The following is an 18,455-nucleotide window of genomic DNA, read 5'->3' as shown; positions in this document are numbered from 1 at the left end:
CATGAACAATGTCTGAGCTCTCAACTCCCACATCACAGAAACTAAACTTCCCTTATGTACCCACTCTGCAACCTGCCTCCATGACGTGACTTTCTTGCAAAACACCAAGTCGGTTAACTTCCTCAGAGAAGGTGGAGCAATGCATGAGAAGATAGGCCTGTGCTGTGTAACAGAGTTCTGCTGACTGGCTCCTTGGTCTGGCATCAACTGCTAGTTGGATATCTAAGGTGCCTCAGTAGCCCCTGTACAGTCCACTGCCTCTGTACCAGGCCCTTATCCTGTAGCAATAGGTGCCACGACCAGGAAAGGGCAGTTGGTAGGAAAAGCAGAGGTAGGAAAGAAAGAAAAGCAACAATATCTTTTAATTAAAAACTGAAGATAACAGATCCAGGCTCCTTCCATTTGCAAACAGTAGAAACACATCCATAACCCTTAGTGTTTACTCTCCCTGATAAACATTATCTGAAATCATTACTTACGTGGTTGTAGGGGTCTCTTTTAAAGAGAGCATGGCTTAATGAATATCTATGGCTTAGACTGTCTGGCTCTGAAACAAGGAGCAAACTGTCTCTAGCACAGGCAATTGTGGGTATCTGTATAGTTCTCGCAGTGAACACACACTAATACTGGTTTGCTCACCCTCCTCATAGATCTTTGTAACTGACAACATTCTCACCTGTAAATGTTTTTGAACTCTAGTAATTTTTGTAAATGATATGATGTCCCCTTTGAACACTGTGTAAAGTACCTAACAGACTCCAAGTAAATGTGTCATTTAAAAATAATGATATCCATGAAAGAGATTCTCATTCCTTCCTATCCCATTATATGTTGTACAAAAAATTACTTATTTTGACTACATCTATGCAATATAAACTCCATGAAAGTAAAAGAGAAATAAATCATGCAAACAAAAGATAACTACACTGAATTAATTGATTGTTTTACTAGATATAGTGCATTGTAATTTCTCCTTAGACAAATTTTCTTCAGTATTTGTGCATCTGTAACTCATAATAACTTTAACCAAAAAATAATAAGTATTTAAAATTTAATTTTAATATTCATTATTTTCTATAAAATATAATTTTACTTTTATTAAAATACTACTATTATATACATGTTCACGTGAACTTCATGAGACCTTCCTTCACCTTGCTTTCTCAGGTTACAGAACATATTATTTCTTCTCTGATATCAGGGAAGCATGGTTGAAATGAAGTAAGAGGAAATTAAAATATCTTTAGAGAAAGGCCTAATCAAAGGACTGAAAAATAATACTGAATTTTATCAACTGAAGCTACATTCCTAAAGTCTCACCAGCATGCCTGCCTTCATGTGAGCTGAACAAGGACAATAGATATGCCAAAGTAGATGGGGTGCAGGGCACAAGGCTTCCGCTGTACACAAAGAACTACAGGCAAAGAATGCTGGGAAGAGGAGAAATAGTCTTCCCCAGGGAACAGCACACCAATAAAGTCTCCAACACCAAATGGTCATCTTTGAAAACCTACATACATATAACATTACACAGACTGAGCAGGATATGTTTGGAAATTTAAATGTACACACACACACACACACACACACACACACACACACACACATACACACATGCATGTAACAGCAATTCATGAATAAACAGGCCATGAGTTTGAAAGAGAGCAAGGACAGGCATATGAGAGTTGGAAGGAGAAAGGGGGAAATGATGTAATTTTATTATCATCTCAAAATTAAAAGAAATAATAAAATAAAGGTTAGTAAATTGGCACAGTTGTAAAGCAGAACAACAAATTGAAATAGAAAATGTATGGTTGTCTGTCTTCACAAAACCAAAACTTGTACTGAGCATCTGTATGAGTTTATATGTTATACACACCTCTTATATCTCTTTTTTATGAGTTTATATGTTATACACACCCCTTATAATTCTTTTTTATTATTATAAAGTAAGAGAATAAATAATTAAGAGCAAAAATTTAACTATGACCTGGCTGCTGCAATCCACTCGCCAAATTTATCTGAATGGAGGAGAATAAGCTATTTGATTTGGGGGTTGTTTTTCTTTTCTTTTCTTCCCCTGCATAAAAAGAATTTTAATCTGATCCATGTGCCATCATTATTGTGAACTTCTGGACATTTTAACAACATTTTGATGGACCTTAAATCAATTAACACTATAAAGGAAAACATCTGTAGCCCTAATGTTTTGAAAGGTAGCTCTCAATATTGTTTTATTAAAGAAATTAAAAATGTATTTAATTTGAAAAGTCATTGAAAATGCCACAATTAACTGTGTGCTATAATGGCAGATATTAAACTCTGGCCACTTTCTTAACGAGCATGAAGCACACATATCTATGAGAGGATAATTAGAAAAGCCAGGGGAGGAAGTGCCCCTTTCCCATCAGATCCAGGTGTTTGGCCCATAAAATGGTGGCCAAGAGAAAAAGGCAAATTCTGATAGTCCTAGAAATGTAACTATATAAGGAAATTCCCAGCCAAGGAAGATTTTTAGAATGAAGTATGTTTTACTTTTCTTTTAAAATTACTAAACTTTCTGTTTCAACTTACTATATGGGGATAGAGTAATAGCTGAATTAAAATATAGGCCCATGTGTGGGGGGTTTTGTTTGCCAAAAAATACATTTATGTGATTATTTTCTTCTAAATTATAACTATCAGTCTTTAGCTAAATGATACATCTATGAGAAGTTTCTTTCTGATAAACACTGACCAAACACAAACTGGAGCCAATTTTGCACAAAATCATGTTTTATGAGTTGCATTCATCATTTTTTGTTATTTGTTGTTCTTTAGCAAATATAGATGCCTTTAAAGCAGATTAATTTCAAAATATGAATCTGCATTAAAAATGGCTGGGCATTTCATTTTTCTGTACTTTGATTTAAAGAATAACATAACAACTATTGCTTGTTTTTAAAGCAAGATTTCAATTTATGCCATAACTCTTGAAGAACCAAATGGAAGCTGCGTATATTAGTAACGGCAGAATTCCAACCCCTTTATAAACTTCCAAACACTTAAGTACTGTACTATCCCTGGTATTGTCCCATGCATTACATTTATGAAATGCTTTCACATTGATTTTCTGATGTAACCCTGAATTTAAAAGTATACATGTTAAAAATGATGCTAAGAGAATGTATTCTATTGAAAGAATAAGAAAAGGAGTTTGTGTCTGAGCATAGCATATACCTATTTTCTTACAAATTGGCTGAGATACATGGGGAGATATGCGTAATTAAATGGACATGAATAGAAAGTATCTTCCATTTTACAGCACTCCCGGAAACAGAATGTGACAGAACTGGCACACTTCTTAGACTTGACAACTTGAACTATTTTTATGATCTTGTTCCCCATCTTTGAAGTCCTCCTCATGCTATATCCGACTTGTTTCACTTCCAGAGCTTTGAGGTTCCACTTGCCTTTGATCTCTCACTGGCCATCCTCCATGTTGGTTTTTTCCATGCCTTCTAGCTGCCCTCACAAACCACGGTCTGTGCTCAGAAACAGGAAAATCTGCTGTTTCAAAGGCTTTGGTGATTTCCTCTTATACGTCAACCTGTAAGCATCTTTCATCCTCCCCAGTATGAGAACTACTCCCTCCCCTGAGCTTCTGGATGGTTTGGTGGGTTCCATCTGTGCTAAGACTGCCACCCAGCAAGGGCTGGTCACAGCTGTTCACATTTACAAAGAATGTATTCCTCTATCATTTCAACAGAATGATATCTCCATCTCACACTGTTCACTCCCTGAAACAAAAAAAGTAATGCCTGTGCACATAATAGAGCAAACACTTTTGAGAACAGATTACTTAGGTTCCCTAAGCTTACATTTCCTTTGCAATGCTTATGCAATGTAGGTTTTTCTGCATTGTAGAAATCGCACCTTCTGGTACACAGTTGGCACAGACTACATGTGTGATGATTGATTTCTCAAACACTGGAGTATTTCCCTCCCTCCATCCCTCCTCATACATTTGCTGTCATGGATTATTCTTTCAAACGGTGTTTAAGTAGACATGCCCAGGTGGCCCCTTTACGGCTATATGAAAATTAAGTAGGAGAAAAAAGAGAAAACTGCATCACATTCTCCAGTGTCATTTCATATTTCCCACTTCAGATATCACAGCAAATTGTCAAAGCATCTAGTGTCTGTTTTCAACTTAAAAAAGACACAGTAAACAAAATAAGGGCCAAATTTCGATCATTCATTTTCTTTGAGTTTAGACACATGTGGCTTCTCTTATTGAAATGAACGGTCAAGGGCCTAGGGACTTAGTTCAGTGGTAGGGTACTTGCCAGGAGTACATAAGGACTTGGGTTTGATCCCCAGGAATGGCAGCCTGCAAATGTGTACCTTAAGCAATTTGCAGAGAAACAAGCATGCAGATACTCAGCAATACTTCCCTTTCCTTATTTATTCTTCCTCAATTTTAGTATTTAATATTAGAACAAGGAAAACTAAATATAGGTACTTCCTTTTAGAATATGCTACTGGTACATTAAGTATTGTTATTTCCTTTGAGAATATGGTACTGGTACATTGCCTATTTATCTGGAAGCATATGTAGAAGAATTATTTATATTGAAAGCAATAAGGTATCACTGTAAAATGTTAAGATATTATGAGGCCTCTTTTTTTCCTCACAAAGCTATCTTTCTCATTAACTAGTTACCAGTGAGGAAAAAAGCAAGTGGTACTTAAATGAAAACTCAAAAAACAAACAAAGAAACAAAACCCTATCGTACCGGAAGTCAAAATGATGGAAGTGTTACATTAGCCACCTGCCTATGGCCTTATTCCCATGAGCATGATTTATAATTATTGAGGGTGTTAGTTCCTACCTAACACCTGCCAACTTGATAGCCAGTTGGTTTTCAAATGTTTCAACAAAATGGAAAGTTTAAATTTTGGTTTGGAAACAACCTTTTGAACAATAACAATAACAAAAAAAAAAACAGCAAAATAAACAAAAACGAAAATCTTACAACAAAGCTCCAAGTCCCCACATGTTGAATAAAAGTTATTTTTTACTATTTTCATCAAAGTGCATAAAAACAAAAGACATGCTACAGAGCAGTGACAATGACTCCTCTGTCTCACTTCTCAAGAAGGGACAAGATTTGGGGATTTTATGTGCATTTAAATGATATATCATTGCAAACAGCAGATGTGCTAAGTCCTTTACACTCCTGCAAGGCAAATCCGCTTGCTTCTCCTCACTAGCTGTCTTGTTTACCCATCATTCCTCTTCAGCATCATTTTCCATGTTCCATGTCCCTTTCCTGAAGCCACTCTTCTTAGTTCTATGTAAAAGTCTACCGCTATCTCCATCCTACCCACCCCCCCACACCCCCCCCAATTCTTCCTGTTCTAGGATTGATTTACATTCAATCTATTTTCTTTACACCATCCTGGGTAGTGTATGTACCACAAAAATAAGATTAGATCATCCTTAAAGATTTCAAATGGCATCTTCTCAGTATACTCATGGTGAATTCTATGTTTTGTTTTGTTTTGTTTTGAAACAGAGTCTCACTATGAAACCCTGGCTGTCCTGTAAGTCATTATGTAGACTTCATACTCAAACTCATAGAGATATGCCTGCCTCTGCCTCCCAAGTGCTGGTATTAAAGACATGTACCATCATACCCGGCTTACGGGGAACTCTAAACTTGTCTCCTGCTCATCCTCCTGATCACCATGCTACTACACTTGACCTTTCTATGCCTTAAACACATCAATTTGTTTGCTGTAACCAAAGGACCTTTGTGCTTGCCAAATTCTCATCACATCATATTCCTCTTCATGTTAGTCATCAACTGGCTCAATGACTTGTCCTCAAGTAGAGCCTCCTTGATGACTCCATAAAGAAACATGCACTCCTGGATCTGGCCTTCTCCCATATTATACTGTTTAATTGTCGAAACAACACTTACTAACATATGAACATTTCTCAATCATTTCTTCTTTCTCAGATGAGCACCTTTTGCATGGAAGTGGGTGCCTTTTCTTCTTTAGAATAATTTCCGATTCAGAGGTAGCACTCTGCAAGCAACTGATTCGGTGAACAGATTATCTCACTTATTATTTCCTGTCATTATTCCCATTTCTCATCTGAGGAAATTGAGATCTTGATGCATAATTTCCACAATGTTTCCTGGCAGCTACAGTAGAATCTAGGTTGTATTTTAAGACTGAGGTTGCCTGTCAGCTCACAGACTCTGTCCCTACTATCTTTATGTAGCTCACTATCACAGTCAAGACTCTGAGCCAATCACTAAGTGGTTTTTAGCCATTATATGTCTTTGTTTAAACACTAAGCCATCTTTTGAGCCCTCCATTATATGTTTGAATCATATCAAAAGTACCCATAATGAAATTCAGATCATAACAACCCAGCTCATTGGAAACTAGGCATATTCAAGACTCATAGGGCATAAGTTAACATTTAACCTTAGAGGTGAGTAGGGCATTTGAAAATCCATGTCTAATGAGTCAACATATGTGATTTACAATTTCTGATTGGCAATCTGTATTTATAACATTAAGGCATCAGTAAATAAGTCATTTCTTTGCTTCCCCTGAAGCTGATCCAACCTGTTTCTAGAGTGGAAATGTGGGCAATGCCACTGTGGCCAATACCGCTGTGCTCTGGGGTGACCGTGGAAAGATGAGCTGGTGCCTGCACTTCCTGGAGCAAGATGAGAACATTGTGTGTTTTCCATGATCAAAGTATTTAACAAAGGTCAAATTACTTCCCTTGCACTTCAAGACAAAACAGAATCAGACACTTGAGTAAATTACTCAATGCCTCTCACTTTGTGTAATATCAAAAGCAAGTTAAATGGGGGGAAAATCCATTGTTTTCCTCATATCACCCACCTTAAGAGACACACTCAATCCTGTGCTCCCTCAGTCTCCTATGTTCTCATCATATTACTTTTGCAACAACTGGGTGGCACTGGCATTTGTGGGAAACACATACTAATCAAAGATGCTTTTTGTGCTTTTCAACAGAGCAAGAACCTCAAATGAGTAAGATTTTGCCAAAGATGTTCAAGAGACCCAGTGAGCAATGGTGCATGGAAGGAGCTAAACCAAGTGGGTAGGCCTGTGGTGCATGCTGCATACATAGGACCTCGGACATGGCCAACTACCATTTTGTCCTGCTGTGTTTTGCATATGAACATTGTCATCCTCTAAGCACCTGGTTACCAAGCTGAAACAATAGCAAGATTGACTTAATACGAAATGAGTAGACTGGAAAAACAGACAGACCCAGGTTAAAATGGAAACCTCCCCCGCTCCACCCCCAGCTGATGACTTTGTAATGTTCCTCTGGAATTCACATTCAGCCAGGAGCTGTTGATGTGGTAGTAAAGCAGTTATCTGCCTTAAGGCTTCTCTCCATGGAAGGTTTTTCTGCTGAGAACAAATCGAAAGACAAGTAGAGCAAATCACAGTGACTGCCAAGTTCCTTTTAGTGTCTATCACTTTTTTATTCTATTAAATATCTAATCATCTGCACAATCGCTGGGAGTTCTAGAACACCTTCTGCTGAAGTGTCTACAGAAGAAAAAAAAATCTAGTTGTACCGTCGTCCTGAAGACAGCTTACCAAAGTAGAAGCAGTGGGTTTGTTTCTTTGTTGAGTATTATGTCTTAAAATAGTGATTTTTTTTTAAAAATGTATCTATAAAAAGTTATCATGACCAATAATTATCTTCAGCAAAATAATTACTACTTTGAGTCAGAGCCTTTGAGTCTGGAGTGGGAAACTGAAGACTTGTAATCTCGTCTTAGCCAGCAGGCCTCATATCACAGACTTTAAGTGGACCAGTGGAAGGCATGGCATTCGTGGATGCTGAGAAGAGAATTCACTCTCCAAATACTGGTTCATCAGACTCCAAATTAAATAAATGAATGGATTTAGTTGACCTAGTTAAGTGAGATACTGAGGAATATTTTAGGTTTTGGGTGACAATAATCTATGTCTCTGTTTGTTTGGGAAATGTGACCTTGATTTTACTCTGAGTCTGTTCATTTATTTCTGGATTTCTCAATTTGTTTAAAACAATAATGGTTTACTTAGGAAAAAACTAGAGGATTTTGTGTAGCGTGATCTAAAGAGAGAGAATATAGTGTTAGAGTCTGTATAATTTCTTCTATTTCTTGACATTCCTACCACATGGAAAATTTCACTTTGAGTAATTCACATAGACAACAATAATAAAAGAGCAGGAGTCAAATTATTCATATGACTTAGTAAGCACTTTATACACACAGGGCAGGGTCATGTTCACAGACTACCCAGCCCTTCATAATGCAAGCACTGGGAACCAGTCGACACTGGTAAAGAAGGAAGGATCCAGTGATGGCTACAAGGGTTCTGCAGGTACAGAGAGAAAGAAGTAGAAATGGAGGACAGAGGAAGCGGGAGAAGGAAAGGCAGGAAGAAGAGCACTCCTGGAGACTCTCCACAAGACAGAACGCTCATAGCATGGGATGGAGTGGAGAGGTGAAACAGCTCCAGGGATATGACTTTTGAGCTAATTTTGAAAAGCGATTATAATTTGCTCACTTGAGAGAAAACACACACACACACACACACACACACACACACACACACACACAGACAAAGACAGAGAGACAGAGACAGAGACAGAGAGACAGAGAGGCATGAAAAGGGAGGATGGCCAACCTTTGAGAGACAGAGAAATTTTTTCTTTAAAAAATCCAAGTTACAACAATAATATGGCTACAGATAAAGCTCCACTCATGTAGAGAGTCAACCCAAGTTGTGTTCACAGTAGTAAATGCATTGATTTTGATGAAACACAGGAACCACAGAGGGATGCTTTGCGGCCCCTAACCATCATTTTATACTGTGGCTCTGTTCTTTAGTCGCTGCTCCACTGAGGGACAAGAAACTAGTGTAAGGTGCATACGCTAATCAGAATGCTATGCAAATGAGAGATCACTGATCAAACCAATTCTAGCTGACTTGAGAATAGTCTTACAAATGGCATTCCCATTATCTCCCTAAAGAAATACTTAAAATCTTTTCTAAAAGAAAAAAATCTCAAGGGATGAATCTGGCTGAAGGGTCTCTCACCTCACAGTACGTACGGCCAGGAACTAACACAGCAGATGTTTCAGAATGCTCACACTGCCCCAGACAAGTGTGAGAAATCATGAAAAAAATGGATTTTGTTGTACTGCATGTGACATTGAAACTCAAAAATAAAATTTAAGAACTAATAGTGGCTGAATCAATACTTAGAAAGCATTGTTAAGTATTAGACTTTTTATTTCATTTATTGCTAAATCTAAATATTGGCTAAGGCTTTGTACACAAAATCCAATGACCATTATAATTTTTATTTTTGTATGTTTGTATACTATATATCAATAGATATCATATGATGTTGCTAAGTGAATACTCCAAAATTTTTAATTTTTGTTTCTGTAAACCTCTCTAAGAAGTTCCATCTTTGTGTGAGCAGAAGCCATGCTGATCCTTCAGTGACGGGCAATTGCCATGGGGTTTGGAGTCCAGTACTGAAAAAGTGATATAATTTGTTTGGACAGAAATTGAGTTCATCACAGTTTCTTTCTGCATAAATAATTTAATAGAAAATTAATGTCTTCATTAATATCATATTCAACAAAATGAATCATCCTGATATATACACTATTTGTCTACTCTGGTTAGAGTCCACTGTCCCATTCAATGGGGGGGAAAATGACTCTCAGATTCTTGACAAACTTTGTGTGTCCAGTATCTTCCATTCACATTTGTAGGGAAGCCCAGATCTGCAACATGAGCAACCAAATCAATGTTTAAAAATACTGATCCACACCTTAGTGCTGCTATGTGCCTTTCCCTCTTCCTTTCTGACCCCCTTCCCAGGGACACCTTTCTCTGAAGAATGAATCTCATCAACAAGTTATTAGCAAGAGCTTTTCAAGGAAAAATATTCTCAAGTCACGCATTTTTAAGAAGTCAGGGATGTTCTCCCCAACAAGAAATGAAATAGATATGAAAGAGGTAAATAACAAAAAAAGATCAAAGTGTGAACACATTAAATAAAAATAAATTTATTTAATCATGACAAAATTTCTATTTCCACTTTCCCAGTTTGCCTCTTAATAGTTTTTATTTGCTCCTTTTCTCTTTCTGGCCTTCCTCTCAGAGGTTCCCCCCTCTTCTCCCTTCCTTTCCTGTTCCTCCCCTGTAGTCATCATCATCATCAACAGTTTTATCAAGGAGTTCCATCAGATACTTATAAACTAACCAGAACTCAGATACAAAATCAGACATAGAATTTCAGAAAGATACAATACATACTTTATGCTCTCATGTGGGGTACATACTACTAAAAATATCAGTTTGTTTATCTCCATCATTTTCACAATAATTGAAATAACCCTTGACACATTACAGGGAAAAGTGGGAGAAAGTGTCAGAGGGGAAACAGAATGTTCACGGACCCTTAAAGGACTGGAGGGCATAGAGGAACCGGATGTTGAAAGCACCCTCCCACTCGTTCTCTTTGAATCGGTCATGGAAAATGGGAAAAGAGAAAGAGGGGAGGATGGCAGAGGAAGCTACTTAGGAAGAGGCCTGTAAAAAGAGGAGAGGGGAATGAGACCAACATCCACTACTTGCATGCACGTCAGAATCCATGTCATGATTTTGTACAGTGAGTACATGCTGACATTTTAAAAACAGAGAATACAGCTAATGAGGAAATCTTAGGACCCCCCCCCAATTTTAATACTTTAAGTTATATGAAGAAAGGATGAGATTCATACTGGTGGGAAAAAAATACTGTCACATGTTACACACAAAAGATAATGAAACCTGGAATTGAGGTGATCCCAACAAAGATGTGGAAGCTGACAAATTTTTTTTAGCTGTTTGTAGAGCGTATGAGTGAATGCACTTCAGAAAAGAACTTTTCCATTTCTGAAGGATTAGTTTGGAGGTTAGAAATAAGCTCGCAGGCACAGAAGTAGTCAATCTAGACAAAGGAACATTAAACCTGCCAAAGGACTTGTGCTCACAGAACCTCAGTATTGATCATCTAAGTATGTGCAGAGACCCAGTAGACAGACATGTAGTAGGTGGTAACAACAAATAAACAAAGCACTATGTTTATGTGTTATATGTGCATATCTATATGCCGGTGTGCATGTGCACATGAACGATGGAGAAACATCTGCATGCTGCATTCATTGCTTGACACTGTTGGGAAGATACCAAACTGAATGGAGAAGGCAGGTCAACACTCTGATCCTGAGCTCAGAGTGTCAAGCAAGAGAGAGGATCCCCTCATTTCTAATTCACCTTTCTTTACTCCAACAAAACGCTTTTCACATTTTAGCAATGACAAGGGTCACAGAAAACATTTTTGGCAGTAAAAAAAAAAATCTTTAAAAAAAAAATCTTTAAAAAAAAGTACTAAGTCGTCATTCCCACAGCCCAGGCTCTCCTGTTATTTTCAGAACTTAATAGGAGTGCTTGTCAAACTCAATAAATAATTTGTATCAAATGCTTGCAGTATACAAGGCCAAGTACATATTTGCTACATGAGATATTTTAATGTTGATGGAAAATTAACAATTGTGCTCAGGAAATGAGTTTTCACTGTTCTGACTCATAACATATCTCACTGCACACTCTTCAGGGCACAATTGAAGATGCTTTTTAGCCGTTAGATGATGGGTGGTAGATAGGCCTAGAATTAGGACTCTATTAGAGGTAGAAACCTTGCACCCGGCCTGTGCATCCTACTCCATCACCATGCTCTAGAATTATTAAGAACTTTTAAACAAGCATCCAGTATCCAACTGCCATGGCAGAGAGGCACAGAGCAAAGGGATCAGAGACATTTGGTAAATATGAACACAGCATCACTGGTGCCATGGAAGAATTTAAATTTGACCTTGGTCTCATGAGGACTCAGAAATTAAATAACATGCTGGAGTGATGTGTATTATTCATCGGTGTCTCATTTATATGTCAGTGTACTTCTTTATTTTTCTAAAGCATATAACAAAAAGTTGCTGACTGAAAGTTTATTTCCTATATATACAGAATTAATTTAATACCCGAAGATAAAATGTAGGATGGATCTAAGTCATTTGTTTCTCAATAAGGAAAAGTATATACTTTAAAGCTTTAATAAATTCTCAAATATAAAACATGAATCAAAAATGTGTCTGGAAATGCTAAACACCATTTTCTAATACAAATGGTTATTATGTGTGTGTGTTTCCAACAACAAATACACATGTTGAAAGAGACTATCAGTGCCTTGTTGAGAAGTCTCTACCCTCAGTATTATGGGAGCAATCATAGTAAATTTGATCTTTCAAAATCTTTCTTTCTATCAGCTATTTATTACCTATCCATCATCTATATATTGATTAATAATCTATCTACATCTATTTATTTATAGACTAAAATATTTAGCAAAGTTGATTTAAAGGTTTCTAGATCCCTTTATACACATTTTTGATCATGAATTCAAATATGCTTCTTCTGCACAAAACACCAAATAGCCTGATTTAAAAATGTGATGGTGATTTGCTCTGAGGCCTAAAAGTAGCTAAGGGTTCTTTCATACTCGTTTAAAAAGAATTAGTAACTTACCTTGAGAGGGGACTTACAAGTGAAAATTTGCTGATTTATAATAAAATGCATATGTGCAACCTTAAGTTCATAATTTTCTTTAGATTATAACAAACATTGTAGAGGGATGACAACATGAGAAAGTAGTTTGTACATTATGACAAAATTCTGTAGTTCTATGTACTTTTTAAAAATCATCTTTATGTTGAAAACCTAAACCAAGCAAATTCACAACTGGCCTAAGTGGATTTTTTAAATTAATCTTTCCAATTAAAAAACAAAACAAACTTACTGTGGTAATAACAAGAGAAAGTTATCTCAGGCTATATTTCTTTTCCAGGCCCATAGATGACCAAAACCATAATTTAGCCATGAGACATATTCAGTGGTTAGTTAGTGCTCCAGCCTTAAGAGCAGTAAACATAAGAAAAATTTAAAATTGAATTCTGATTAGATTTAAAATTTTTTTCCTACTTCAAAGTATCTTGAAATTTCTACAAAGACTCATTGTCAATGCCCTTTGATAATAAAAAGATGGTTTTAGGTTAAACATTACAAGGAGAAATGCTATCTATTAGTCATTTAATAATCAACAAAACTCACAACCCAAACTGAAACTACTCAAGACGTATCTATTGACCAGATCAGAAGTGTGGGAAGATCTCAGACTTAAGCAAGTAAAGAAGGACACAGCGTTTGTGTGATTCTTAGGAATTTTAATATTTCTACCTCTCCGGGGCTATGCTGTCTAGCTATCTACCCATCACCCAGGAAGGGCGTTGGCTCTACCAGAATTTCCACAGCAGAATTCGAAAGAACCATTATTGAGGAACTAAAATAATCAATTCAAAATGCGTTCTCTGAGAGGACAACATGAAAAGTTAACATTTTCAAAAGCACCTAAACTCATCTTCGAGCCTTTCTGTAGCCAAGAATTCGAGACCCTTCCATCTGAAGAGACTGGCTTACATACAACCAAAGCTGTCTCATGATTTTAAACCATTCGTATTTTGCTCAAAAGTATAAAAACTGACTTATTGATTGTCATAGCTGCATGTCCAGGTATATTGCTTTAGTAACATCCTTGGACAATTGTCAAATGAAGAGACGGAGACAGCTTTCCTATTTAATTGTGTCTTTTTTCCCTAAAACATTTACGTCTTTTAAACAGAAACAGTGTATGCTGCCCTGCAACAGGCTTGGTTTCTCTGAGCTACAACCTTGACCCTGGAGTAGTGGGCCCGCCGTCTTGTTTTCAGTCTCCATCACACAACATTTAAAAATATCCATTTCAAACAATCCTTCCCCGCAAAAGGAACAGAACGTCAGGAAGTAAAAGTTAATATTGAAGTGCTTACCTGTGACAAACACTTCTGTGTCCAGAAAGGCAAAGCCAAAGGCCAGAAGTTTGAGCCACAAATACATGGCCATATCTGGAAATCAGCTGTGTCCCTAAGAAATAGCACACGTCCCCCTGAAAGGCAAAACAATGGTTATCTCTCTAGAAGTTTGACTCTGTAAAGCTAACTCAAAATAAAAGAAATTAATGCATACTATGCACTGTGTCTTATCAGATGGGGGGCAGGTTTCCTTCTCCGTTACCCTAAGAACAAACCACTTGCTAGCTGCATGCACTGCTAAATGGTGATGTCAGATTCGGTTTTACTAACTTCTCCAAAAATACTGTAAAGGGTCCTCTTTGCAGGAAGTTAAAAAAAAAAAAAAAGTTGTTCAAAGTCAGTGCAATGGCTTACTTCCTTAATTCAAGTATTACGCTGTTGGTAGTTCTTCTCAATTTTCCTCTGAGGGAAAACAGTCTTACGCTACTCAAATGCTGCTCCTTTATAATATCCTTTTGAGAAAGCTTGATTCAAAAATGATACACCCATCCCCAAACCATCAATAATTCTCTTACCCAAGAGATGACAAAAGAGATTCCGCATGGGTATATCAACATAGGGGTTGGCAAGATAACACTGGCTAAGCCAGTGCAAGGCTCTCCAGTCCGTTTAAGATGACCAAGTGAACCAAACCGTCTCTCAGCTTATGTCTGTCAACTCCTGTAACTTACCACAAGGAGCTCAGGCTCAAATGATATACCAGTTGTCTCAGTTATGTGGCTTTCCTATGCAAAACTAGCCCCAGTGGGCTTAAGGAGCCTCCTAATTTTTTTTTTCTTGGTTTCATTTGGTTTCACGCAGGTATCACTGTGAACACTGGAGTTAGACTCCCCTTTCTGCCTCAGAGAATTCTCCTTCCAAACTGGAATGCCTCTACATTTGGTGTGTTCCTTGCTATTCACCACGGAAGGGAGAGCAATGAAAACCAAGGGCCGTCTTTCACGAAGTTAACTTGTTTCTTTTTATCACAATACTTTCCCACCCCACCCCCTCCACACACTCCTGCTCAATTTTACATGCATACCATATTTACATCATTCCCCACCCCTTGCTCTCTTCCCAGAACCCCTGGTAGGTCCAACATATTATTTAATCTCAAACTCATGGCCTTCTTTTCTTTAACTATTATTGTTACACACACATACTTATAACCTACAGAGTTTGTTTGGTGTTGTGTACAGGGGTGTGTGTGTGTGTGTGTAGGTGTGTATATAGGTGTTTGTGTCTTGTCTATGTCCATGTGTGCCTATGTGTGGTTAGGCCTGACTGAGTCACTTAACTAATGGGGGATCTCACCCTGGGGAAGACTCATTCTCACTCTCAGCAGTCCTTAACTACCTTTAGTGCTTCATCTGGCATGGAGGTCTCTGAGATTTCCTTCACCCACCTTAGCATGTCAACTGATTTTGTCATTGCTCAGGTCTTGTTAATGCAGCAAGCCACCATTGGGGTTTCACGAGTGTGCCTTTTCTGCCGTATTAAAAGACAATTCTTGCAGCAGGCTTCCTGCTCCCTCTTCTGTGATGTTTCCTGAGCCTTAAGTATAGGGGTTGTATTAGAGATGCGTCAACTGGGACTGAGCACCTCAAGGTCAGTTTTTCTCTGCATTTGACCGGTTGTGGCTTCCCATAATAGTCTTCGTCTACTGCGATAAGAAACAAGCATCTTTGATGAGGACTGAATGCTACATTATCTGTAGGTATAAGGATTAGTATTTACAGTGCTTTTCATGTTGTGGTGGTATGCTTAGTAAGTTTACCAATAAGAATATGTCTACTAGTAAAAAAAAAAGTCACTATGAATTCAATAGTACAATGAAATCAATCTAGCACTATTACTTTACCTACTTGCATTTAAAAATTAAAAAAGCCCAATCACAAGTTATTGTTTGAAATATGTAGATAACATGTGGGAGACAGGAAGGCAGTCAGATCCCCCAAAGTGACTATAATCCCCAATTTGGAAATACTGTAGGGTTTTGTATTTTTGTAAGTGTGTGTGTGTGTGTGTGTGTGTGTGTGTGTGTGTGTGTGTGTGTGTATACATGTGCACATGTGGATGCAGGAGGTTGCTGTTAGGTGTCTTCCTCTATCACTCTCTATGTAAGTTTTGGAGTCAGGGTCTCCCACTGAGCCTGAGCTCACCATTTAGGCTAGACTGGGATGGCCCCTGTCTCTCATCCCCCAGCACTGGGGTTGCACACATGCACAGTCACTTTTACATGGCTTCTAGGGATCCAAATACAAGTCTTCATGCTTTCACAACAAGCACTTTACCCACTGAACCACCTCCCCAGCACCCTGCAGATACATTTCGGATAGTTAAAACTTGTTTTCCTCTTACTTTGATTTCAAGGAGCTGCAGGGTCAGACCTGTGTTCCTCTTTGCATACATGGAAATAACCTTACAGCTTAAACTCTAGATTATAAAATTTTAAATCCTCAAGGAACCACATTCTTTTTGTATTTACCCCAAATTATACATAATACCTATAAGCTCTGCCACTTGGTCTGACAGTGCTCTCCACAAAATCCAGAGACCACCTGACAAAACTTCCAATACCAGACATGAGAAACCTCCATTAGAGTTGGTCAGGGTACTCCACGTGACTCTCAAAATGATACAGGCTATTGCGGGTGTTCTTGGTTGCCTCCCAGAGGCTGAAGGTAAGTCCCCACTACTAAAGGTACCACACACTTGGGGCATAGCTCAGATCTAATCTGAAAGCCTCCTTCCTGTAGGCTAGCTTTCATTGCCCCATCTGCCTGGGGAGGGAAGCAATAAACAGTCCTCCTACCCAGCTAGCTGTGGCATCTACGAACCACAATAATGAGCAAAACGTCCAGAGATCCCTAAAGGTAGGAGAGCGGCACTCATATCTGGATGGTAATCAACAGAAATCTAGTTGGACTTGAGCTACATTCAACAGGAGGGAAATTATGCCTCATAGTAGGAACTTGCCAACTACCTGGGGTCACAGATCTCAGAGGAGAACCCGCTACTGCCACTTTCCTAGAGTCGCATGATTCCTAACTCCTGCATTCTAAAACTTACCTTTACACCTATATATAAATGTCGCTCTCACCCCCACATCAAAGAAGCTTCTTTTTGTAGCAAATTGAAACCATTCTAGAGAATCAACCGGTCATAATGCAGAGATCAACGGATTATGGGGACCCCAGACCGAGTGGATACTGTTAGGGTCCTGGAGAAGTTCCACAAAAGACCACCATCCACATATGCAACCAGAAAGAGTGTTTATTATCTTGAGAAAGATACCAGCATGCTGGGGCTGCACACCTTACACAAAGGCAAAAGGGTGACAACCCCCTGAGAGAAGCTCACAGGCTTCTTTTAAGCACAGTTAAGGGGACTTCCTACAGCAGTTAGGTTATCTCAGATATGATTGGCTTAAGCAAGTGGTAATCATATCAGTACTTTCTAATTGGCTAGGGAAGGCTCGTCAGAGGCTGGTTAAGGCTATAGCTTTTCCATTTGGAAAAGTCCCAGGCTTTGTCTTGATTTGGTTATCACCTTGAGCTGCTGTGGCTCAGGCTTGCAGTACCAGCCAAGTCTCTTTGTCCTTGCTGTGGGTTGGGGTGGTGGTGGTGCGGGGAGAGTTGGAGATTGATTGGCTTTGTTTGTGGCTCTTCAACAGAAACTGCCTGCTCAGTTCCAAGAAGCAGGACCTAGTTCTTAACTGAGTTATTAGGGCAAGCTGTCATGATACAACACAACTTGTGGATGTAAGGCCCAGGGAACATCTCAGAAGAGGGGGTAGATAGATTGTAAGAGCCAGGGGGCAAACATGTCTGCAGTGAGATGGTCTCCTGCAAAGGACAGGGAGGCCATTCCCGTGTGTTGTGTGACAAACATTTCCCGAAAAGACACAACACACACACACACACACACACACACACACACACACACACACACACACACATATTTACTAAACACAGATAGGGATCCCACAATAGACCAAAGTATGAATACGACCAAAGTCCAACTTGGCGAACCAGTGAGTTTTGCTGGCGTTACTTACAGGAGTATGGGTGAGGGGTTACTTAGAGGAGCAGAAATGATTCAAAAACAACCGCATCACCAAAGCCCATCCCTGTATGGGTGACAGCTCACAAAAGCTGGGCACCTGGAGCACAATGCACAACCTTCAGGAAGCTCAACCCATTAGAGAATGTCCTTTCCAGGGGCCTCAGTTTGTCTAAATCTCTTTGGCAGGATCCTGCTTCTCCCAGGCAGCTGGTCTGGTCTGAGAGTCTTTGCAGCTTGTCTCTATGCTTTGTTTGAGGGAGACTTGGTTTTTAAAGCTTACTCTGTCAGGGAGGGGCCTAGTGAAAGTGGTCAGTGCAATATTTCTTCCATTTG

At 38.7% G+C, this 18,455-nt stretch overlaps 1 protein-coding gene across 1 annotated transcript in view; it reads right to left on the bottom strand.

Annotated features, from left to right (window-relative positions):
• Ptprc (protein tyrosine phosphatase receptor type C) overlaps positions 1–14,332 on the bottom strand; it is a 107,693-nt gene extending 93,361 nt beyond the window's left edge. The window contains exons 1-2 of the mRNA XM_059280709.1: positions 14,227–14,332; positions 14,031–14,146 (exon numbers count right to left, since the gene is read on the bottom strand). Coding sequence (XP_059136692.1) covers positions 14,031–14,103 — 73 coding nt within the window. The 5' untranslated portion in view covers positions 14,104–14,146; positions 14,227–14,332. The remainder of the gene's footprint in view (positions 1–14,030; positions 14,147–14,226) is intronic.
• Positions 14,333–18,455: the final 4,123 nt, after the last annotated feature.

Source organism: Peromyscus eremicus, chromosome 15, assembly GCF_949786415.1.
Source record: "Peromyscus eremicus chromosome 15, PerEre_H2_v1, whole genome shotgun sequence".
In the NCBI taxonomy this organism is placed as follows: domain Eukaryota; kingdom Metazoa; phylum Chordata; class Mammalia; order Rodentia; family Cricetidae; genus Peromyscus; species Peromyscus eremicus.
Note: the sequence above shows the minus strand (reverse complement) of the source record. Positions and strands in the feature narration are given on the sequence as shown.